This window comes from Artemia franciscana, chromosome 9 (assembly GCF_032884065.1).
Source record: "Artemia franciscana chromosome 9, ASM3288406v1, whole genome shotgun sequence".
Lineage (NCBI taxonomy): Eukaryota > Metazoa > Arthropoda > Branchiopoda > Anostraca > Artemiidae > Artemia > Artemia franciscana.
Window position 1 is genome coordinate 10,646,042 of NC_088871.1, and position 25,725 is coordinate 10,671,766.

Sequence of the window (25,725 nt, forward strand, 5' to 3'; positions counted from 1 at the left end):
GAACTACGTCAGAATCTAAGCGTTTTTTGTCAAAAATCAGACAATACAACTCATGTTTCCAAATGACGTCGTTTGGAGCCCAAATCGAAAATCCAGATCAATTTATGTCTACTTTTAAAGTAAAAGGGCAAATTTATCATAAAGCAGGGTCCCTTCTACCATTATTAGGCGAGAATCATAAATTTTTACAATTGTACTTCATCAGTGATAGAAATTCTGAATTGAATGCACGTTGCGAAATTTCTCCCAACGTTGAAAGGACAATCGTTTCCCAATTGCAACATCTTTTCCACGAAAATAATAATTTAGTGCGTCTGTTCAAAACAGCCATCGATTTGATGCCTACTGATGGATGTACTCAGTGGAATGGCAAAAACGAGGTTTGCCACACGCACATATACTAATCTGGCTACATAAAAAAATTACTTCAAACGAAATTGATGATGTGATTTCCGCTGAAATACCTGATAAAAATGTCGATAAGGGGTTACATGATATTATTGTAAAAAATATGATACATGGACCTTGCGGTGCACTGAACGAAAATTCACCATGCATGGCCAAAGGAAGGTGCACAAAGCAATATCCTCGACTTTTAGTACCCACAACAATTACTGGCAATGATGGTTACCCACAATATAGAAGAAGATCTACTGAAGATGGCGGTAAAACAGCAATAATAAAGAAGCGTAACGGTACCACCATCGAAGTAGATAACCAGTGGGTTGTTCCATATTCCCCTTTATTATCCAAAACATTTAATGCACATATAAACGTTGAATACTGTAACTCCGTAAAGGCAATAAAATATATATGTAAATACGTCAACAAAGGCAGTGACATGGCAGTTTTTGGCTTGCAGTCCGAAATCAAAGATTTCGATGAAATCGTAGAATATCAGGCTGGAAGATACATAAGCAGTAATGAAGCTGTTTGGCGAATTCTTTCATTTCCGATACATGAACGTAGTCCAGCTGTTGTTCACTTAGCGGTACATTTACAGAATGGTCAACGTGTTTATTTCACGGAAACCAACGTGCAACAAAGAGTCCTGAATCCACCGGATACAACATTAACAGCTTTTTTTTCGCTTTGCAAAAATGATTCTTTTGCGAAAAAACTGCTGTATACTGAAGTGCCTTCGTATTACACGTGGAATACTAAAAATAAAGTATTTGAACGTCGAAAACAGGGTAAGTCAGTCGACGGCCAACCTACCATCTTCAAAGATACCACGATAGGAAGACTCTACACCGTTCACCCCAATCAACATGAATGCTTCTTTCTACGCCTGCTTTTGGTGAATGTACCCGGTCCGACATCCTTTGAGTATTTGAGGACTGTAAATGGTACTATACATGACACTTACCGTAGTGCATGCCAAGCTCTGAATTTATTGGAGAATGACCAACACTGGGATAACTGCATCAATGACGCGTGCGAAACGTCAACCCCAAGTCAAATTCGTGCATTGTTTGGCATCATTTTAACAACTTGCTCTCCATCAGCTCCTACAGAGTTATGGGAAAAATATAAGTCAAAAATGTCCGAAGATATACTTCATCGAAAACAGTTAGAGACGTCAGACATGACTTTTGATTTTACACCAGAAATTTATAACTACACTTTAGTTGTTATAGAAGATATTTGCATAAGTATGGCAAACAAACCTCTTCAGGGTTTGGGAATGCCTTCACCTAACCGTATCGCTGCTGTTTCGACATGTGTAGAATTGGATCGTGAACAAAGTTACAGTACGAGTGATCTATTGTCGTATGTACAAAATAACATTTCCAAGTTAACGTCGGAACAAAAAGACATTTATGATACGATAATGCATTGTGTCGATAACAACGTTGGAGAAATTTTCTTTTTGGATGCGCCAGGAGGTACTGGTAAAACGTTTGTGATAAAACTGATTCTGGCATCAATTCGATCTAAAAATGATATAGCGTTGGCAATTGCGTCGTCCGGAATAGCCGCAACATTGCTGCCTGGTGGAAGAACTGCTCATTCCGCTTTGAAATTGCCTCTGAACTTGCATTCTACAGAAACTCCCACGTGCAATATTTCCAAATCATCTGGGATGGGTAAAGTATTGCAGCAATGCAAACTTATTATTTGGGATGAGTGCACAATGGCACACAAAAAATCGCTCGAGGCTCTGGATCAATGCTTGAAAGATTTAAGAGGGAATTCGAAACCCTTTGGCAGCACATTAATATTGCTTGCAGGAGATTTCAGGCAAACATTACCTATAATACCTAGATCAACTCCTGCAGACGAAATGAATGCTTGCCTGAAAAATTCTAATTTATGGGCACACGTAAAAACATTAAAATTAACTACAAATATGCGTGTCCGATTGCAAAACGATGACTCTGGTCAAACATTTTCAGATCAATTGCTAGCAATGGGAAACGGAAAGCTCCCAGTAGACTCAATTTCAGGACGTATACAACTACCTGCTGATTTCTGTAATTTAGTGACGTCCAAAAATGAATTGATTGAAAATATATTTCCGAATATTCTAAAAAATTATAAAAATAATAAATGGCTAAGTGAAAGAGCGATTCTCGCACCCAAGAATATAGACGTCCACGAAATCAACAATATTGTTTTGACCAAGATTCAAGACCAGGCAGTCCTTTACAAGTCAGTCGACACAGTTTTGGAACCAAATGAAGCGGTTAATTATCCATCTGAATTTTTAAATTCCATAGATCTTTCAGGGTTTCCACCACACGTGCTACAACTAAAAATAGGCGTACCAATAATATTGTTACGTAACATAAACCCACCAAAGCTTTGCAATGGCACTCGACTTGCCGTAAAAAAAAACAATGGAAAACCTAATAGAGGCCACAATCCTGACAGGGCCTTTTGAGGGTGAGGCTGTTCTTATTCCTCGCATTCCCATGATTCCAACAGATCTGCCTTTTCAATTTAAAAGATTGCAATTCCCAATTCGATTAGCATTTGCAATCACCATTAACAAAGCTCAAGGTCAATCATTAGAAAAATGTGGTATTGATCTTAATACTGATTGTTTTTCCCATGGACAATTGTACGTTGCATGTTCGAGGGTCGGTAAACCTGACAATCTATTTATATGCAGCGAGAATTGGACAGCGAAGAATGTTGTATATTCTCAAGTTTTACGAAGTTAGTTGTATTTCGGAACAGACTGTTGTATATTCACAAGTTTTACGTAGTTAATTTGTATTGTATCTATCTATCTATCTATCTATATAAAAACGAGTTGTGTGTATGCATGTTTGTTTGTTTGTAAAAAGAACGTTTGCATATGACGTCATTATTAGTACATACGGCTTTGTATATGGACAGACAATGGGAAAGCCAAGAATGTTGTATATTCGCAATTTTTACGTAGTTTGAAACACATATATAAATCTATCTATATTCACAGGTGGGACACAGGGACACAACTACAATGGCGCGTAACTAATATGGCGCGTAACTAATATGGCGCGTAACTAATATGGCGCGTAACGACTTACGCGCGCGGGGGGGCTTGGGGGGGGCGCGAAGCGCCCCCACCAACTAGGTGTTGGGGTGGCGCGAAGCGCCACCCCAACAGCTAGTATATATATATATATATATATATATATATATATATATATATATATATATATATATATAATTCAGGCACGTTTGCACGAATTTGTTTTTTTTTGGGGGGGGGGGGCAAATCCCTTATTCTGTGAGTATAAGAAAACTGTGGGAAAATGAAAAAATCGTGAAATTTCGAGGGGGTGCTCGGAGGCCTCCGACTCTTGAACATGAAACATATAATTGTCTATGGGAAAAATAATCTGTATTCAGATCTATACCTCATTATTATAATGATTGCCCTTGAGCTTTGTTGATGGTGATTACTAATCGAACATTCCCTGTGTCCCCGTCGTCATTTATATATCCCCCTATGCTCCCCGGCGTCCCCGTTGTTGTTGTTTCCCTGTGTCCCGGTGTCCCAGTCTGTAATTTCTCTTAGAGTGTCCCCGTCGTCATTTATATTCCCTGTGTCCTGGTGTCCCGGTCGTCATTTTTGTCCTGGTCGTCATTTGTGTTCCGGTGTCCCGGTCTGTAATTTCTCTTTGAGTGTCCTGGTCGTCATTTATATCCCCTGTGTCCCGGTGCTTTGTTGATGGTGATTGCTAATCGAACATTCCTTGTGTCCCGGTCACTTTCTCTTTGAGTGTCCCGGTCGTCATTTATATTCCCTATGTCCCGGTCGTCATTTGCGTCCCGATGTCCCGGTCTGTAATTTCGTCAGTCGACAAACATGACGTCAGTCGACACAAAAACATGACGTCACTCGACACACAGACAACTTATTTATATATATATATATATAGAAATATCTTCTATATATATAAAAATGAGTTGTTTGTCTGTCTGTCGACTGACGTCATGTTTGTGTGTCGACTGACGTCATGTTTGTCGACTGACGTCATTATAAGGATTGAGCTGTATGTCGTCATGAAGTTGTTTGTCGTCTGACGTCATGTTTGTCGACTAACGAAACTACAGACCGGGACACCGGGACACAAATGACGTGTTATGTCTGTTATAACGTAATAGAGGCAACAATCTTGACAGGGCCTTTTGAGGGTGAGGCTTTTCTTATTCCACGCATTCTCATGATTCCAATGGATCTGCCTTTTCAACCTAAAAGATTGCAATTCCCAATTTGATTAGCATATTTAGTTTTCAGTCCAGAACCACTAAAGCTATTATGTAAATATCAAAAATATTTATGTTGTCTGAGCAATAATTTTTAGTTTTTATTTCAAATTAGAAAATTACCTGAAAATTTTAGAATTATATCTATCTATATATATAAAAATAAGTTGTCTGTCTGTGGATCAGGTGACGTCATGTTTATGTGTCGACTGGCGTCATGAAGTTAGTTGTCGTCATTTTTGCATGACGGTGACGTCATTTAAGATATTTAAGACATATATGTTCACGTAGAAATCTATTAATGTTTAAGTTTAAAATGACTGATGAACTTACAATGGCACAGCGAGAGTCAAAACATATCAAAACTGAAAATGATAGCGATGATGATTGGGTTTGGGATCTTGACTTGGATAAGGTCATCAATGCCTACCAGATTTTAGTTAAAAAAAACAAAGGTTCGGCGATATGTATTTCATAGTGAAGCTGAAAAATAAAGAAGAAAAAGAAAACTGAAAAAAGAAAAAATGTAAAAAACTAAAAAATACAAAAAAGAAAATACACTCAAAGAGAAATTACAGACCGGGACACAAATGACGACCGGGACAGAGGGAATATAAATAACGACAGGGACACTCAAGGAGAAATTACAGACTGGGATACCGGGACACAAATGACGACCGGGACACAGGCAATATAAATGACGACCAGGACACAGGTATTTAAGAATATCGTTCAAAGACAAATTTTTAATTGTAAGAAGACCGTTGAAAGAGAAATTTCTAATTGTAAAATGACTGAAGAACCTACAATGGCAACACCCGAGGAAGCTGCTCAAAACGAATGTATTCACGCCGAAGTAGCTGAGTTGGTAAAGCGTTATGTTTCAGGTTCTAGGTCCGAGAGGCTCCAGGTTTGAACCTTGGCTTTAGCATTAATACAAAAGAAGAAAAAAACTAAAAAAGATAAAAACTACAAAAAAACTAAAAAGGAAATATATATATATATATATTTATATATATCATCTTTTCCACAAAAATAATAATTTAGTGCTTCTGCTTAAAAACAGCAATCGAATTGATGCCTCCTGATACGCAACTATCAACAAAGTGGCAATCGTTGTGGTCGGTGATCAGTTCTTACCTCGAGATAATATTCTTTATAGGCGAAACAATCAGTTGACAAGAATTGCTTAAACTCATCGATGCTACGATGCCCTACAATATCCTTACGAATAAAAATGACGCCTGGGACACTCAAATAGAAATCACAGACTGGGACACCGGGACACAAATGACGACGGGGACACAGGGAATATAAATGACGACCCGGACACAGGGACACAACTACAACGGGGACGCCGGGGGGCACAGGGGGATATATAAATGACGACGGCAACAAAGGAAATGGTCGATTAGCAATCACCATCAACAAAGCTCAAGGGCAATCAATAGAATCATGAGGTATAGATCTGAATACGGATTGTTTTCCCATGGACCATTATGCGTTGCATGTTCAAGAGTCGGTAAACCTGACAATCTATTTATATGCACAGACGATGGGACAGCAAAGAATGTTGTATATTCACAAGTTTTACGTAGTTAAAAACATATATATATATATATATATATATATATATATATATATATATATATATATATATATATATATATATATATATATATATATATCTATATTCACAGGTGGGACATAGGGACACAACTACAATGGCGCGTAACTAATATGGCGCGTAACGACTTACGCGCGCGGGGGGGCTTGGGGGGGGGGGCGCGAAGCGCCCCCCCCAACTAGGTGTTGGGGTGGCGCGAAGCGCCACCCCAACAGCTAGTATAGATATATATATATATATATATATATATATATATATATATATATATATATATATATATATTTAACTACGTAAAACTTGCGATTATACAACATTCTTTGCTGTCCTATTGTCTGTCCATATAAATAGATTGTCAGGTTTACCAACTCTTGAACATGCAACATAATAATTGTCCATGGGAAAACAATCCGTATTCATATCTATACCGCATTTTCTAACGATTGCCCTTGAGCTTTGTTGATGGTGATTGCTAATCGAACATTCCCTGTGTCCCCGTCGTCATTTATATAACCCCCCTGTGCCCCCGGCGTCCCCGTGGTAGTTGTGTCCCTGTGTCCAGGTCGTCATTTATATTCCCTGTGTCCCGGTCGTCATTTGTGTCCCGGTATCCCAGTCTGTAATTTCTCTTTGAGTGTCCCGGTCGTCATTTACATAGATATATAGATACAGTTTCATTTCAGTTTTTTTTTCTTTTTTAGTTTTTTTTTTTCTTAGTTTTTTCTTTTTTAGTTTTTCTTTTTTAAGTTTCTTCTTTTTATTGATTTGTTTTCTTCAATTTGTCAATGTTCATTCTAACATTGACACTTGGAAATCTTTACGTGCCAAGCAAGCTAAAGCTCCAACAATTTATAATAAACCTCAATATTTGGGTATCTGTTTTAAGGTTTTCGAATTACCTTAATCTTTTGTCAAAATATATTGAAATATTTGTACAATTCCCAGTTTTTTTTAGTTGTTTAGCTTTTTTTAGTTTTTTTTTTCTTTTTAGGTTTTTACCTTTTTATTTTTTTATTTTTTAGTTTTTTTTTTAGTTTTTTCTTTTTAGTTTTTTTTAGTTTTTTACCATTTTTCTTTTTTCAGTTTTCTTTTTCTTCTTTATTTTTCAGACGTCATATGCAAACCCTCAATACAAAAATACATACAACTTATTTTTATATATAGATAAGATATAATCTGGCGTAACAGACATAGTGTAACAGACAAAAAAGACAGACAACTTATTTTTATATATATAGATTTTTATATATATAGATACAGTTTCTTCTTTAGTTTTTTTTTCTTTTTTAGTTTTTTTTTAGTTTCTTCTTTTTATTAATTTGTTTTCTTCAATTTGTCAATGTTCATTCTAACATTGACACTTGGAAAAATCCTTACGTGCCAAGCATGCTAAAGCTCAAACAATTTATATTAAACCTCAAATTTGGGGTATCTGTTTTAAGGTTTTCGAATTACATTAATCTATTGTCAAAATATATTGAAATATTTGTGCAATTCCCAGTTTTTTTTTTTTTTTTTTTTTTAGTTTTTTAGCTTCTTTTAGTTTTTTTTTTTGTTTTTTATCTTTTTTATTTTTTTACGTTTTTTCTTTTTAGGTTTTTTCTTTTTTTAATTTTTTTAATTTTTAATTTTTTTTTAGTTTTTCTTTTTAGTTTTTTTTAGTTTTTTACCATTTTTCTTTTTTCGAATTACTTTAATCTATTGTCAAAATATTTCGAAATATTTATGCAATTTCCAGTTTTTACATTCTAGTTTGTTTTCTTTTATATATATAGAAGATATAATCTGGCGTAACGGACAGACAACTTATTTTTATATATATAGATATATATATATATATACAAGCTGTTGGGGTGGCGTTTCGCGCCACCCCAACACCTAGTTGGTGGGGGCGCTTCACGCCCCCCCATCAAGCCCCCCCGCGCGCGTAAGTCGTTACGCGCCATATTAGTTATGTGCCATTGTAGTTGTGTCCCTATGTCCCACCTGTGAATATATATATATATATATATATATATATATATATATATATATATATATATATATATATATATATATATCTATATTCACAGGTGGGACATATATATATATATATATATATATATATATATATATATATATATATATATATATATATATATATATATATATATATATATATATATATATATATATATATATATATATATATATATATATATATATGTTTTTAACTACGTAAAACTTGCGAATATACAACATTCTTTGCTGTCCCATCGTCTGTGCATATAAATAGATTGTCAGGTTTACCGACTCTTGAACATGCAATGCATAATGGTCCATGGGAAAACAATCCGTATTCAGATCTATACCTCATGATTCTATTGATTGCCCTTGAGCTTTGTTGATGGTGATTGCTAATCGACCATTTCCTTTGTTGCCGTCGTCATTTATATATCCCCCTGTGCCCCCCGGCGTCCCCGTTGTAGTTGTGTCCCTGTGTCCGGGTCGTCATTTATATTCCCTGTGTCCCCGTCCTCATTTGTGTCCCGGTGTCCCAGTCTGTGATTTCTATTTGAGTGTCCCGGGCGTCATTTATATTCGTCAGGATATTGTAGGGCATCGTAACATCGATGAGTTTAAGCAATTCTTGTCAACTGATTTTTTCGCCTATAAAGAATATTATCTCGAGGTAAGAACTGATCACCGACCACAACGATTGCCACTTTGTTGATAGTTGCGTATCAGGAGGCATCAATTCGATTGCTGTTTTTAAGCAGAAGCACTAAATTATTATTTTTGTGGAAAAGATGATATATATAAATATATATATATTTTCTTTTTAGTTTTTTTGTAGTTTTTACCTTTTTTAGTTTTTTTTCTTCTTTTGTATTAATGCTAAAGCCAAGGTTCAAACCTGGATACTCTCGGACCTAGAACCTGAAACATAACGCTTTACCAACTCAGCTACTTCGGCGTGAATACATTCGTTTTGAGCAGGTTCCTCGGGTGTTGCCATTGTAGGTTCTTCAGTCATTTTACAATTAGAAATTTCTCTTTCAACGGTCTTCTTACAATTAAAAATTTGTCTTTGAACGATATTCTTAAATACCTGTGTCCTGGTCGTCATTTATATTGCCTGTGTCCCGGTCGTCATTTGTGTCCCGGTATCCCAGTCTGTAATTTCTCCTTGAGTGTCCCGGTCGTTATTTATATTCCCTCTGTCCCGGTCGTCATTTGTGTCCCGGTCTGTAATTTCTCTTTGAGTGTTTTTTCTTTTTAGTATTTTTTAGTTTTTTACATTTTTTCTTTTTTCAGTTTTCTTTTTCTTCTTTATTTTTCAGTTTCACTATGAAATACATATCGCCGAACCTTTGTTTTTTTAACTAAAATCTGGTAGGCATTGATGACCTTATCCAAGTCAAGATCCAAACCCAATCATCATCGCTATCATTTTCAGTTTTGATATGTTTTGACTCTCGCTGTCCAGGTGGATCTTCATCTAACTGCGCGGTTTTGCGTTCTTTAGCCTCAAGCCTGTTTCCTTGCTGTTCTTTTGATTCCTCGGCACGCTTTCTTTTCTGACTTTCTCTATCAGCAGCAAGTTTTTTGGCATAGACTCTTTGAGCATCTTCATCGGCTTTTGCCATTGTAAGTTCATCAGTCATTTTAAACTTAAACATTAATAGATTTCTACGTGAACATATATGTCTTAAATATCTTTAATGACGTCACCGTCATAGCAAAAATGACGACAACTAACTTCATGACGCCAGTCGACACAGAAACATGAAGTCACCTGATCCACAGACAGACAACTTATTTTTATATATATAGATAGATATAATTCTAAAATTGTCAGGTAATTTTCTATTTTGAAATAAAAACTAAAAATTATTGCTCAGACAACATAAATATTTTTGATATTTACATAATAGCTTTAGTGGTTCTGGACTGAAAACTAAATATGCTAATCAAATTGGGAATTGCAATCTTTTAGGTTGAAAAGGCAGATCCATTGGAATCATGAGAATGCGTGGAATAAGAAAAGCCTCACCCTCAAAAGGCCCTGTCAAGATTGTTGCCTCTATTACGTTATAACAGACATAACACGTCATTTGTGTCCCGGTGTCCCGGTCTGTAGTTTCGTTAGTCGACAAACATGACGTCAGACGACAAACAACTTCATGACGACATACAGCTCAATCCTTATAATGACGTCAGTCGACATACATGACGTCAGTCCACACACAAACATGACGTCGGTCGACAGACAGACAAACAACTTATTTTTATATATATAGATATATATATATATCTATATTCACAGGTGGGACATAGGGACACAGCTACAAAGGCGCGTAACTAATATGGCGCGTAACGACTTACGCGCGCGGGGGGCTTGGGGGGGCGCGAAGCGCCCCCACCAACTAGTTGTTGGGGTGGCGCGAAGCGCCACCCCAACAGCTAGTATATATATATATATCTATATTCACAGGTGGGACACAGGGACACAACTACAATGGCGCGTAACGACTTACGTGCGTGGGGGGGGGGGCTTGGTGGGGGTATGTGAAGCGCCCCCACCGACTAGGTGTTGCCTATATAAAAATCGAACAGCTAGTTTTTATATAGATAGATAAAAATATGACATATCCTGTGACTGCAATCGTCAGGTTTGTGATTACAGTCGTCTTTGGACTTACAGCTATAGCAATAGTGAAGATTACATCCAAAGTTGTGGGTAAATTAAAAGAAACCAAAATGGTCAGAACAATAAAAAAGTTAAGCACGTACAATTTCTTATCATCTCCTTAGTCGACCTGCTTCATTACCGCAAAGTGGCTTGAACTCACATCCTTCATATTCGAAAGAGTGCATCAAACCACTGTGCTGCGGTAACTGTTTATATAGATTGTACTATTGAATACGTGATTAATATAGAGTGATAAAGAAAAAGAAAAGGAGCGAAACCTGTTGCCCCTATTTCTGCAGATAGTCGGAAATTTCCTCAATTTCAGATTAAGATAATTTCTTAAAACAAATTGGCCTGCCATAACATAAAGAATGAAAACCATATAAATGGGGAAACTAAACTGAAGAGCAAACTGAAACTAAAAATGTAGAAACTGGGAATTGCATAAATATTTCTATATATTTTGACAATAGATTAAAGTATTTCGAAAACCTTATAACAGAGATTTATAATTTTGAGGTTTATTATAAACTGTTGAGTGTTAGCATGCTTGGCACGTAAATTTTTTTCTAACAGTCAATGTTAGAATGAACACTGACAAATTGAAAAACATTGAAAAAGATAGAATGTTACCAAAAAGCAAAACCAGGCTTGCGGTTCAAAGAGAAAGGGCCAGATTAAGAATGTGCAATTTATGTCAACGAAGGCGTGTCGAGGAACTACCAGAGCAACGCGAAACCAGACTTGCTTATGAAAGAGAAAGTAAAAAAAGAAGGCGTGCCGAGGAATCACAAGAGCAACCTGAAAATTATCGCCTGGCATTCAGGTACAGCCCAGTAGATGATTATAGTAGATGTGTTCAAATCGGGACTATATCTAAAATTTGTCCCTATTGCAAGGCCTTGAAATTCAATGGTGAAACAATGGGAATGTGTTGCGCCTCAGGAAAAGTTAAAACTTCCTCTATTGGCTGCACCACCAGAGCCATTGAAAACTTTGCTTACTGGAACTACGTCAGAATCTAAGCGTTTTTTATCACAGATCAGAAAATATAACTCATATTTCCAAATGACATCGTTTGGTGCCCAAATCGAAAATCCAGATCAATTTATGCCTACTTTCAAAGTAAAAGGGCAAATTTATCATGAAGCAGGGTCCCTTCTACCATTCTCAGGCGAGAATCATAAATTTTTACAATTGTACGTCATCAGTGATAGAAATTCAGAATTGAATGCGCATTGCGAAATTTCTCCCAACGTTGAAAGGACAATCGTTTCCCAATTGCAACATCTTTTCCACGAAAATAATATTTTAGTGCGTCTGTTCAAAACAGCCATCGATTTGATGCCTACTGATACGCATAAAATTGTTATTTTCGCTGACAAAACGCCTCCTGGCCAACATGTGCGTAGATACAATGCTCCAACTATCGACGAAGTGGCAATCGTTATGGTCGGTGATCAGTTTTTACCTCGAGATATTATTCTTCATAAGCGAAACGCTCAGTTGTTAAAAATTGCTGAAACTCATCGATGCTACGATGCCCTACAATATACTATCATTTTTTGGGATGGAGCCGACGGCTATCACTTTAATATTAAATTGATGAATCCAGCCACTAACAAAGAAATGAATAAGAAATGCAGTGCAATGCATTATTATTCCTATAGACTAATGATTCGGCAGGATGAAGAAAATTATATTTTAAAATGCCGTCAATTGTTTCACCAATTCGTCGTTGATATGTATGCTAAAATTGAATCAGAACGGTTGCTATATATCTGCCTGAATCAGACCAAGCTCCGCTCTGAACAATACATTCATTTGCGAGAGGCAGTTATAAATGACGGTAATACCACAAACGTTGGAAGAATAACAATTTCATTTTCGTCATATGCTGGCAGTCCCCGTCATATGCATGAATATGCTCAAGATGCTATTGCGTATGTTCGTCTCTATGGTCGTCCAGATTTATTTATTACATTTACATGTAATCAATCTTGGGACGAGATACAGCAGCTTTTACTTCAAGGACAATCGGCGGTTCATAGACATGACATTACGGCCCGTGTCTTCCGGCAAAAGTTAAAATCACTGATAAACTACATAGTAAAACTTGAAGTGTTTGGGTCAGTGCGATGCTGGATGTACTCAGTGGAATGGCAAAAACGAGGTTTGCCACACGCACATATACTTATATGGCTACATAAAAAAATTACTTCGAACGAAATTGATGATGTGATTTCCGCTGAAATACCTGATGAAAATGTCGATAAGGGGTTACATGATATTATTGTAAAAAATATGATACATGGACCTTGCGGTGCACTGAACGAATATTCACTATGCATGGCCAAAGGAAGGTGCACAAAGCAATATCCGCGACTTTTAGTATCCAACACAATTACTGGCAATGATGGTTAACCACAATATAGAAGAAGATCTACTGAAGATGGCGGTAAAACAGCAATAATAAAGAAGCGTAACGGTACCACCAGCGAAGTAGATAACCAGTGGGTTGTTCCATATTCCCCATTATTATCATGTTTGGCGAATTCTTTCATTTCCGATACATGAACGTAGTCCAGCTGTTGTTCACTTAGCGGTACATTTACAGAATGGTCAACGTGTTTATTTCTCGGTAACCAACGTGCAACAGAGAGCCCTGAATCCACCGGATACAAAGTTAACCGGTTTCTTTTCGCTTTGCAAAAATGATTCTTTTGCAAAAAAAAATGCTGTATACTGAAGTGCCTTCGTATTACACGTGGAATACTAAAAATAAAGTATGTGAACGTCGAAAACAGGGTAAGTCAGTTGACGGCCAACCTACCATCTTCAAAGATACCACGATAGGAAGACTCTTCACCGTTCACCCCAATCAACATGAATGTTTCTTTCTACGCCTGCTTTTGGTGAATGTACCCGGTCCGACATCCTTTGAGCATTTGAGAACTGTAAACGGTACTATACATGACACTTACCGTAGTGCATGCCAAGCTCTGAATTTATTGGAGAATGACCAACACTGGGATAACTGCATCAATGACGCGTGCGAAACGTCAACTCCAATTCAAATTCGTGCATTGTTTGGCATCATTTTAACAACTTGCTCTCCATCAGCTCCTACAGAGTTATGGGAAAAATATAAGTAAAAAATGTCCGAAGATATACTCCATCGAAAACAGTTAGAGACGTCAGATATGACTTTTGATTTTACATCAGAAATTTATAACTACACTTAAGTTATTATAGAAGACTAGCTATACGTGTCCGATTGCAAAACGATGACTCTGGTCAAACATTTTCAGATCAATTGCTGGCAATTGGAAACGGAAAGCTCCCAGTAGACTCAATTTCAGGACGTATACAACTACCAGCTGATTTCTGTAATTTAGTGACGTCCAAAAATGAATTGATTGAAAAAGTATTTCCGAATATTCTAAACAATTATAAAAATAATAAATGGCTAAGTGAAAGAGCGATTCTTGCACCCGAAAATATAGACGTCCACGAAATCAACAATATTGTTTTGACCAAGATTCGAGACCAGGCAGTCCTTTACAAGTCAGTCGACACAGTTTTGGAACCAAATGAGGCGGTTGATTATCCATCTGAATTTTTAAATACCGTGGATCTTTCAGGGTTTCCACCACACGTGCTACAACTAAAACTAGGCCTACCAATAATACTTTCAAGAAATATCAACCTACCAAAGCTTTGCAATGGCACGCGACTTGCCGTAAAAAAACAATGGAAAACCTAATAGAGGCGACAATCTTGATAGGGCCTTTTGAGGGTGAGGCTGTTCTTATTCCTCGCATTCCCATGATTCCAACGGATCTGCCTTTTCAATTTAAAAGATTGCAATTCCCAATTCGATTAGCACTTGCAATCACCATTAACAAAGCTCAAGGTCAATCATTAGAAAAATGTGGTATAGATCTTAATACTGATTGTTTTTCCCATGGACAATTGTACGTTGCATGTTCGAGGTTCGGTAAACCTGACAATCTATTTATATGCAGCGACAATTGGACAGCGAAGAATGTTGTATATTCGCAAGTTTTACGCAGTTAATTTGTATTGTATCTATCTATCTATCTATCTATATAAAAACGAGTTGTGTGTATGCATGTTTGTTTGTTTGTAAAAAGAGCGTTTGCATATGACGTCATTATTAGTACATAAGGCTTTGTATATGCACAGACAATGGGAAAGCCAAGAATGTTGTATATTCGCAAGTTTTACGTAGTTTGAAACACATATATAAATCTATCTATATTCACAGGTGGGACACAGGGACACAACTACAATGGCGCGTAACTAATATGGCGCGTAACGACTTACGGTGGCGCGAAGTGCCACCCCAACATATTTTCCGAAATCTCCCCACAGATTTAAATGAACAAAAATGAGCACTTTGTATTTATTGTTGGATCAAATTTGTACAAAGAAACATTATTGTTATCAAAAGTTTTGTTTATGGTTTGGTACAACTTCCGGAGGTACAGACACCGGAGGTTTGGACTTTAAACCAAAGATTACTTTAAATCAGAGGTTTGTAAAATGACAACTTACTGCTACAAACGAAAAAGCAATTTTCCTAGCTTGTAAAGGCGGGGGGACGGGGGGGGGAGGTTCAAAACCTCCGATTAAGGGTGCTAATATATATTTTATCGTGATTTGTTTCTTTTGTTTTATAAGTGCTATTCCATATAGTCTGCTCCTGAAATCATAAGATATAGATCTGTTGCTTGGTTTTATATGCACATCAAGGGCGCATCCCATTGGGCTGTGTCATAATTTGCACTCCTTGGCATTTAAGTCCTCTTTGGGCAAAAATTGATGTCATGTGGCACAAAAAGGTATAAAAAGACATTGATTCATGGAATGACTCAGGGCACTAGATAATTGTGATTTAGTTCAAATGAACCCTCTCCCAATATTCCACGACCACCGACTGACAGAATTACCCTCGGGGATGGGGGGACATATCAGTGCTACTCATGCAAAGCAGTAAGTTTCCTTATTGTTAGAGGTATAGTAACTTCCCGTGGAGATTTTGGGGAGCCCGATTGTCAATTGGGGACATACAAACACCGAAAAAAATGGAGAGTGAAGCAACTGCTAAACACTGTAAAAACAAAAGAACAATGGCATTTGACTCCCTATTCAACGCTATAGCCACAATAGTCGCAATTAAAACAATTATGTCCCAGCCCTCCTCTCCCACAATGCCAGGATAGAGCCCTCAGTTATATACAAAAAGTTTGCTGACTTTTTCGGTTTGTATTATTTTACTGTACTTATTGCTAATTAGCTGTTGTTTGACGATGTCAATTAAAAAAAAGAGCACCCAAACAAAATCAGTGCACTATTGTATATAATCTAGCTAGGGCTGTATCCAGGGACAACGGGGGGGGGGCTCAATTATAATATTTAAACCTATTATATTTAAAAAATTCTAATTACTGAATCAAATGGTAAAATGAACGACTGTAGGGGGGGGGGAGGGATCAGCGGCGCGGCTGGAAAATAAGAAGTCATTCAAAAAAGGACAGAGTAATTTCAAATGAGAAGTGTCTTTAAAAAAAAACAAAGCTCGTACTAGCACTTGCCTCTTCACAGGGAATATCGTTGTAGTGTTCATGACTCGTATTAGGCCTACTCTTTTATTACTACATGATATGGCACATGAAGGCTGGAATATTGGAAAACGATGACATTGTCATTTACGCCTCAACCTCGATTTTCTTTGATACTTTTATGTGTTACATTTCCCTTGCATTTTTTTTTTTATTGTTTATATTTATTAACTTGCTCAAATATTTTTGCTTCGTAAAAAACATCGTAAAAAACAAAATAGCCCATACCTCATAAAATTAGAGTCAGACAAAAAAAAATAAAAAAATAAGTTTGAAAATCAAGAAAAGTGGCTGCAACCACGATATTCTGCATCGAGGGCATCTTTTTCTTTTCTTTTCCTCGGATAGCGAGGTACTGGGACTTCCTAGAGCATGTCTCATTTTGAAGAAAAATGCCACATCTAGTGCCTTTTTTAATTACAAAAAAAATTCTAAAAATATTGTCAGTGTTTTTACGAAAACTGCATTTTATATGAATGAATCATAATCATGGGTTGTAACCATATATGACGTAATAAGTGAATGCAATATCAATGCACGTTTATATATCGACAAGATAATTTTATTTTATTTTAGTTCTCAGTTCAGGATCGCTGAAGTTATTATGTAAATTACAAAAACTATTTATGGCGTCTAAGCAATAATTTGGTTTTTTAATTGAAACTAGAAAAATACCGGAAAAGTTTAAAATTAACTTTATTTTTTGCTAGGTTATAACTACCCGACGTGTGGTTTAATGTTATAATAAAGCACGAAATATTGCCTATACTAACATGTATAGGAAACTTAACCATGCTTAATAATTAAGAATAAATTCTAGTTAACTGGAAAATAAATCATCATTTACTTTATTTTAGGCTCGAAATCATGATGCCAAAATTACAAAACAAGCTCAACCGACTGAGCCAGAAAGGGAGAAAATAAAGATGGAAACATGTGATCAGAATTACACACTGGAATGTTCACAAGAATTTATACTGAAGCGGGGGTAAGGCTTGATGGAAGAAAGTTAAAAGAACCATTTAAATTGATTTCCTAATTGAAGCCGTTGGTGAAATTTTCTATTGTAATAATTTGTTTGATAACAAGCATAACAGCAGCTTGGCGCAGCGGAAGCGCGCTGGGCCCATAAACCGGAGGCGGGTGGGTAAAAACCACTAGCTGCTAAATTTTTAATTAAGCTGCTAAACTATTAAAATTAGCAAAATTAGATAATTTTGTTAGTTTGAATTTATTGATACAGAAAGCGAGAAAATAAACATGGAAAATTATTCCTGCTCAAAACAATACAGTGCTCAAAATTGCATACTGGAATGTACACAAGAATTTATATTGAAGAGGGGGTAAGGCGTGAAAGAAGCAATTTAATTGAACCAATTAAACTGAGTTCCTAATCGAAGTCTTTGGTTAAATTTTTCTTGTAACAACATCGCTTGTTTGATGACATGGTAACTTAGCAGCAGCTTGGAGCAGCGGAAGGGCGCTGGTTCCATAAACCCAGAGGTCGGTGGATCGAAACCTGCCAAATTTTTAATTTTGCTGCTAAATTTCTAAAATTAACAAAATTAGATAATTTCGTCAGTTTGAACTTATTGAAACATTAAAGGGAGAAAATAAGCATGGAAAATTATACCTGCTCAACATAATACAGTGCTCAGAATTGCATACTGGAATGTAGACAAGAATTTTTATTGAAGCAGGGGTAAGGCTTGAAGGAACCAGTTTAATTGAACAAATTAAACTGGAAATTGAAGTCTCTGGTAAAATTTTCTCTTGTAATAACATCACTTGTTTGATAACATGTTAAGGTAACAGCAGCTTAGCGCAGCGTAAGCGTGTTGGGTTATAGCTTGGAGGTCGGTGGATCGAAACCACTAGGTGCTATATTTTTAATTTAGCTGCTAAACTTTTAAAATTAGCAAAATTAGATAATTTTATTAACTTAACCATGCTTAATAATTGAGAATTAATTCTAGTTAACTGCAAAATAAATCATCATTTGCTTTATTTTAGGCTCAAAATCATGATGCCAAAATTACAAAACAAGCTCAACCGACAGAGTCATCGAGGCTTCGAAAGATTATTCATTTTGAGACAATATTAAAAAAGAGCACGCTTGCGAGGGTGAAGTCCCATAACATTTTCACAATAAATTATAAAATAAGGGGAGGGGGTGTTAGAATACATAGCTTAGTCAGCGGAGTTTTAAGAAAAAATCTGATTGGTGATATGAAACAGGAGTAAATCCTATAAATTTTAAATAAAAAAAATTCCATATTTAATTAGCATTAACCAAACTTCACTTTTCGAGTACTTATTAAATAACCGATAAGTACCTTGGTAGTAGTAGTAGTAGTCAGTGTTGATTCAATTTACGAGTCCAAGGGTTGAAACAAATGTGAATTGGCAAAATGGATGGGATATATGTAACTTGACTATACATTTGCAGATTGGGAGGTGAGAGGATATTACAATGGAAGTACAGTCAAAATGTGATAACTACAATTATTCTGCATATTCTAAGGTAATAATTGTTTTATTAACATATTTCCCCAATTATAGGCTTATCCTTTTTCATTCACTTAACACAACTACTTCCACAATAGCAAGAAGCCCCTAAGATAGAAATTTACCCCTAAAGTCAGATTCTTACTCCAAAAATCTAGGGCCTAGGGTCTGTGGTAAAATTTTCTCTTGTAATAACATCACTTGTTTGAAAAATTCTTACACTAACAGCTAAATTTCTAAAATTAGCAAAATTAGATAATTTCGTCAGTTTGAACTTATTGAAACATTAAAGGGAGAAAATAAGCATGGAAAATTATACCTGCTCAACATAATACAGTGCTCAGAATTGCATACTGGAATGTAGACAAGAATTTTTATTGAAGCAGGGGTAAGGCTTGAAGGAACCAGTTTAATTGAACAAATTAAACTGGAAATTGAAGTCTCTGGTAAAATTTTCTCTTGTAATAACATCACTTGTTTGATAACATGTTAAGGTAACAGCAGCTTAGCGCAGCGTAAGCGTGTTGGGCCTATAGCTTGGAGGTCGGTGGATCGAAACCACTAGGTGCTATATTTTTAATTTAGCTGCTAAACTTTTAAAATTAGCAAAATTAGATAATTTTATTAACTTAACCATGCTTAATAATTGAGAATTAATTCTAGTTAACTGCAAAATAAATCATCATTTGCTTTATTTTAGGCTCAAAATCATGATGCCAAAATTACAAAACAAGCTCAACCGACAGAGTCATCGAGGCTTCGAAAGATTATTCATTTTGAGACAATATTAAAAAAGAGCACGCTTGCGAGGGTGAAGTCCCATAACATTTTCACAATAAATTATAAAATAAGGGGAGGGGGTGTTAGAATACATAGCTTAGTCAGCGGAGTTTTAAGAAAAAATCTGATTGGTAATATGAAACAGGAGTAAATCCTATAAATTTTAAATAAAAAAATTTCATATTTAATTAGCATTAACCAAACTTCACTTTTCGAGTACTTATTACATAACCGATAAGTACCTTGGTAGTAGTAGTAGTAGTAGTCAGTGTTGATTCAATTTACGAGTCCACGGGTTGAAACAAATGTGAATTGGCAAAATGGATGGGAAATATGTAACTTGACTATACATTTGCACATTGGGAGGTGAGAGGATATTACAATGGAAGTACAGTCAAAATGTGATAACTACAATTATTCTGCATATTCTAAGGTAATAATTGTTTTATTAACATATTTCCCCAATTATAGGCTTATCCTTTTTCATTCACTTAACACAACTACTTCCACAATAGCAAGAAGCCCCTAAGATAGAAATTTACCCCTAAAGTCAGATTCTTACTCCAAAAATCTAGGGCCTAGGGTCTGTGGTAAAATTTTCTCTTGTAATAATATCACTTGTTTGAAAAATTCTTACACTAACAGCAGCTTGGCGCAGCGGAAGCACGCTGGGCCCATAAACCAGAGGCCGGTGGATCGAAACCACTAGCTGCTAACTTTTTGAAATTTGTAAAATTAGGTAATTTTGTCAGTTTGAATTTATTGATACAGAAAGGGAGAAAATAAACATGGAAACATCTGATCAGAATTACATACTGGAATGTTCACAAGAATTTATATTGAAGCGGGGGTAAGGCTTGATGGAAGCAAGTTAAAAGAACCATTTAAATTGATTTCCTAATTGAAGCCGTTGGTGAAATTTTCTATTGTAATAACTTGTTTGATAACAACCATAACAGCAGCTTGGCGTAACGGAAGCTCGCTGGGCCCATAAACCGGAGGCGGGTGGGTAAAAACCACTAGCTGCTACATTTTTAATTAAGCTGCTGAACTATTAAAATTAGCAAAACTAGATAATTTTGTCAGTTTGAATTTATTGATACAGAAAGCGAGAAAATAAACATGGAAAATTATTCCTGCTCAAAACAATACAGTGCTCAGAATTGCATACTGGAATGTACACAAGAATTTATATTGAAGAGGGGGTAAGGCTTGAAGGAAGCAATTTAATTGAACCGATTAAACTGAGTTCCTAATCGAAGTCTTTGGTTAAATTTTTCTTGTAAGATTATCACTTGTTTGATGACATGGTAACTTAGCAGCAGCTTGGAGCAGCGGAAGGGCGCTGGTTCCATAAACCCAGAGGTCGATGGATCGAAACCTGCCAAATTTTTTATTTTGCTGCTAAATTTCTAAAATTAGCAAAATTAGATAATTTCGTCAGTTTGAATTTATTGAAACATTAAAGGGAGAAAATAAGCATGGAAAATTATACCTGCTCAACATAATACAGTGCTCAGAATTGCATACTGGAATGTAGACAAGAATTTTTATTGAAGCAGGGGTAAGGCTTGAAGGAACCAGTTTAATTGAACAAATTATACTGGAAATTGAAGTCTCTGGTAAAATTTTCTCTTGTAATAACATCACTTGTTTGATAACATGTTAAGGTAACAGCAGCTTAGCGCAGCGTAAGCGTGTTGGGCCCATAGCTTGGAGGTCGGTGGATCGAAACCACTAGGTGCTATATTTTTAATTTAGCTGCTAAACTTTTAAAATTAGCAAAATTAGATAATTTTATTAACTTAACCATGCTTAATAATTGAGAATTAATTCTAGTTAACTGCAAAATACATCATCATTTGCTTTATTTTAGGCTCAAAATCATGATGCAAAAATTACAAAACAAGCTCAACCGACAGAGCTATCGAGGCTTCGAAAGATTATTCATTTTGAGACAATATTAAAAAAAGAGCACGCTTGCTAGGGTGAAGTCCCACAACATTTTCACAATAAATTATAAAATAAGGGGAGGGGGTGTTAGAATACATAGCTTAGTCAGCAGAGTTTTAAGAAAAAATCTGATTGGTGATATGAAACAGGAGTAAATCCTATAAATTTTATATAAAAAATTTCATATTTAATTAGCATTAACCAAACTTCACTTTTCGAGTACTTATTACATAACCGATAAGTACCTTGGTAGTAGTAGTAGTAGTAGTCAGTGTTGATTCAATTTACGAGTCCACGGGTTGAAACAAATGTGAATTCGCAAAATGGATGGGAAATATGTAACTTAACTAAACATTTGCACATTGGGAGGTGAGAGGAAATTACATTGGAAGTACAGTCAAAATGCGATAACTACAATTATTCTGCATATTCTAAGGTAATAATTGTTTTATTAACATATTTCCCCGATTATAGGCTTATCCTTTTTCATTCATTTAACACAACTACTTTCAGAATAGCACGAAGCCCCTAAGATAGAAATTTACCCCTAAAGTCAGATTCTTACTCCAAAAATCTAGGGCCTGGGGACTGTGGTAAAATCTTCTCTTGTAATAACATCACTTGTTTGAAAAATTCTTACACTAACAGCAGCTTGGCGCAGCGGAAGCGTGCTGGGCCCATAAACCAGAGGTCGGTGGAACTGCATATTCTAAGGTAATAATTGTTTTATTAACATATTTCCCGATTATAGGCTTATCCTTTTTCATTCACTTAACACAACTACTTCCAGAATAGCAAGAAGCCCCTAAGATAGAAATTTACCCCTAAAGTCTGATTCTTACTCCAAAAATCTAGGGCCTAGGGTCTGTGGTAAAATTTTCTCTTGTAATAACATCACTTGTTTGAAAAATTCTAACAGTAACAGCAGCTTGGCGCAGCGGAAGCGCGCTGGGCCCATAACCCAGAGGTCGGTGGATCGAAACCACTAGCTGCTAACTTTTTAAAATTTGTAAAATTAGGTAATTTTGTCAGTTTGAATTTATTGATACAGAAAGGGAGAAAATAAACATGGAAACATGTGATCAGAATTACATACTGGAATGTTCACAAGAATTTATACTGAAGCGGGGGTAAGGCTTGATGGAAGCAATTTAAAAGAACCTTTTAAATTGATTTCCTAATTGAAGCCGTTGGTGAAATTTTCTATTGTAATAACTTGTTTGATAACAAGCATAACAGCAGCTTGGCGCAGCGGAAGCGCGCTGGGCCCATAAACCGGAGGCGGGTGGGTACAAAGTCTATTGTGTCCGGGTACGGACACAATAGACTTACAAAACATTGTATATGCTTCCAGCCAAAAACAGAGAGTGAAAAAACGATGAGAAAACGTTCTTTGGAAAACATACTAACCAAGTTCTGCGTCTATTTGTTTCAGAAACGAAAAACAAACTATTATGTGATTTTTTCGTGGTTTGGGAGAGAAAGGCCGAGTTGCTATTGATAACCAATTTTACATAAAGCAAAAAAAGGCTGTTTCGCTGCAAACTAGCTAAAATTCGTTAAAGTTTCTTTGTGCAATTTGCCATGTTTCAATTCAGCGACACAACCCAGATTAATTCCGATTTCCCCTTTTCTTTACAATTATCACCGGTTACACAGCTTGTATAATTTAACATAAAAAATGTTTTGTGTATGTTTTTCGTGAAATGTTTCCTTCATCCAAAATCGAATTTTGCGTAGACAGGCTTCCTAGATTTTAACAGACTACAGGTGAACTTCCGGAAATTCAGATGAGCGTAAAAGATTTAATGCATATTAGACTATTAAAGTGAAACAAAAAAAAAACCATTGAGCTTTAAAATTAAGATCAAAGAAGATAATTTATAAAGCCAAAACAATAAGCGTATAATATGAAGTGGCGTCAATTAGGGGAAAAAAGACGTCTATTCTCCATGGGTTTTCGCCCTCCCCCCTTAGATTTTGAAACATCCCACTTTATTGGAATTTTCACAGAAAATACCGTTTTTTGTATTTGCATTGAAATGACTGAAAATAAATTGTCACATTTTAGATCTTTGAAAACACATGCCCCCTCCCATTTATCATGAACTGACGCCACTGAGAATGTTAAGAGACATTGGGTTAACCTAGTAAAACCATAGCAAGTATTTTCAAAGATTCAGCAGTAGGAAATTCAGTTTTGTCAATTTAAACCGTCGAACACATATCTGTCAGCATCTTAAAGATCATTAAATATTACTGAGGCGTAGACCATGCAGAAGAAAATTTTCAGGCTAAGAAATCAAGAAGCATGTTACGTGAGAGTAGGCTGCTATTAGTACTGCTAACAAGAATACTAGTGCTGCCAGTACTGCTAAAAAGAATTCGTAACAGCACCGCGCTGCCTGAAATCATCACAGTCGTGTGTCACCCAATATGTTCATAGCTTCGTTCTTTACTCCCTCCGACGAAGTTCTGATTTCCTTTCAACAATTTCTTATGAAATTGCCTACCCGTTCACAGACGTCCTAGTTTTCTGAAAGATGGTCAATAAACACAATTTTTGTAAAATGTGACTTCATCTGCAATACGAGGTGTAAGCATTTTAAGAGCTAGACAGAAGTACTATTTTCTTTCAGCTTTTCGAAAGCGTATGTAAGCTGTTTTTCAAACAGTTCGTAGTAACAAACTGAAAGGAGCTACTCGGCTCAATAGTAACCGAAACTCTAAAAGACAGAATTTTGATAATAACAGACCCATCAAAAGAATCAGCTTTTCATGCTGATACCAAATATATATAAGATACATTAAGGTTAAGGATACCCATATAAAGCTACCAGCCTGGGAAAATTCAGCAAACCCGTATTGGCTTGACCGATTCAGCTCACCACCTCGTGCGCAATCTATTCTAGATTCTATAATTAGAACAAAATGAATACCTGCATTTCCTCAAGCTGCTTTTTGAGAATTGAAATCTGTCGCTCAATGCTTTCCTTGCTTTCACGTAATTGTTTTTCGTCTTGATAAATCTCGCTTTTACAGGTGATACTTCGACCAGCGACCATTTGACATGTGTCAAATACAGAAACAGATGGCACTGTAACCGCCTTTGAACTGGTATTGTAAGCCTGAAAGTGGAAACGCCCTTTTAAAAATAACATTGAAACTCACTCACAAAAGGATTATCTAACATCCAAAAGAAGACATTTGGTCGAACCTCCTTTTTCTATTGGTTATTTAAAAATTATGTGGTTAATAGGGCAATATTACGTTTTCGTCAGTCTTTCTTCGTTGAAACTTGAGAGTAAATGAGCAAAAATAATTAGTTTTATTCGACAAAGCTGCTCATCCGTAAAAATTCAGACACTATCAATTTGTGGAAAACATGGAAATTTTGACCTGAAAATTCAATTTTGACCTTCCAGGCTTCGACATATACGTTCAAATTACTGGAAAAGAATCTGATATTTTTTATTTAGTTGCATACTTTTATAGTTTATCCGACTTTTTAGGTTTTGAGACATTTTTCAAAGATGGGATCATAGGTTTTTGCTGCACGGCAGTGTGCCCTGCTACGCCAGTGTGCCGTGCAATGCCAGGCTGCATTGACAAAGTTTAAGGATGCTCTTACTAAATCGTAGTGGCTACATGCGGAACGCTGACTTGGGCAACTCTAAGGCACCACTGACTGAAAAAACGGCGGATTAACGGCGATACTATGTTGAGATAAAAACTTTCTATGCTTCCACGCAGTTGTCTATCATTTTGATAAACTTCACTCTTGCGGATGATGCGATGACCAGCGACCATCTTACATGTGCAAATTACGT

The 25,725-nt window shown here is 36.1% G+C and overlaps 1 protein-coding gene and 1 non-coding gene across 3 annotated transcripts in view; one reads left to right on the forward strand and one right to left on the reverse strand.

Annotated features, from left to right (window-relative positions):
* Positions 1–25,725, reverse strand: part of LOC136030987 (extracellular sulfatase Sulf-1-like) — a 181,330-nt gene that overhangs the window by 40,887 nt on the left and 114,718 nt on the right. For both annotated transcript variants that reach the window (XM_065710144.1, XM_065710145.1), the window contains exon 11: positions 24,835–25,023. In XM_065710144.1, the coding sequence (XP_065566216.1) occupies positions 24,835–25,023 (189 nt within the window). The remainder of the gene's footprint in view (positions 1–24,834; positions 25,024–25,725) is intronic.
* On the forward strand, positions 22,819–22,890 carry Trnam-cau (transfer RNA methionine (anticodon CAU)). Its single transcript has one exon. It is a non-coding gene; the product is annotated as a tRNA-Met (tRNA).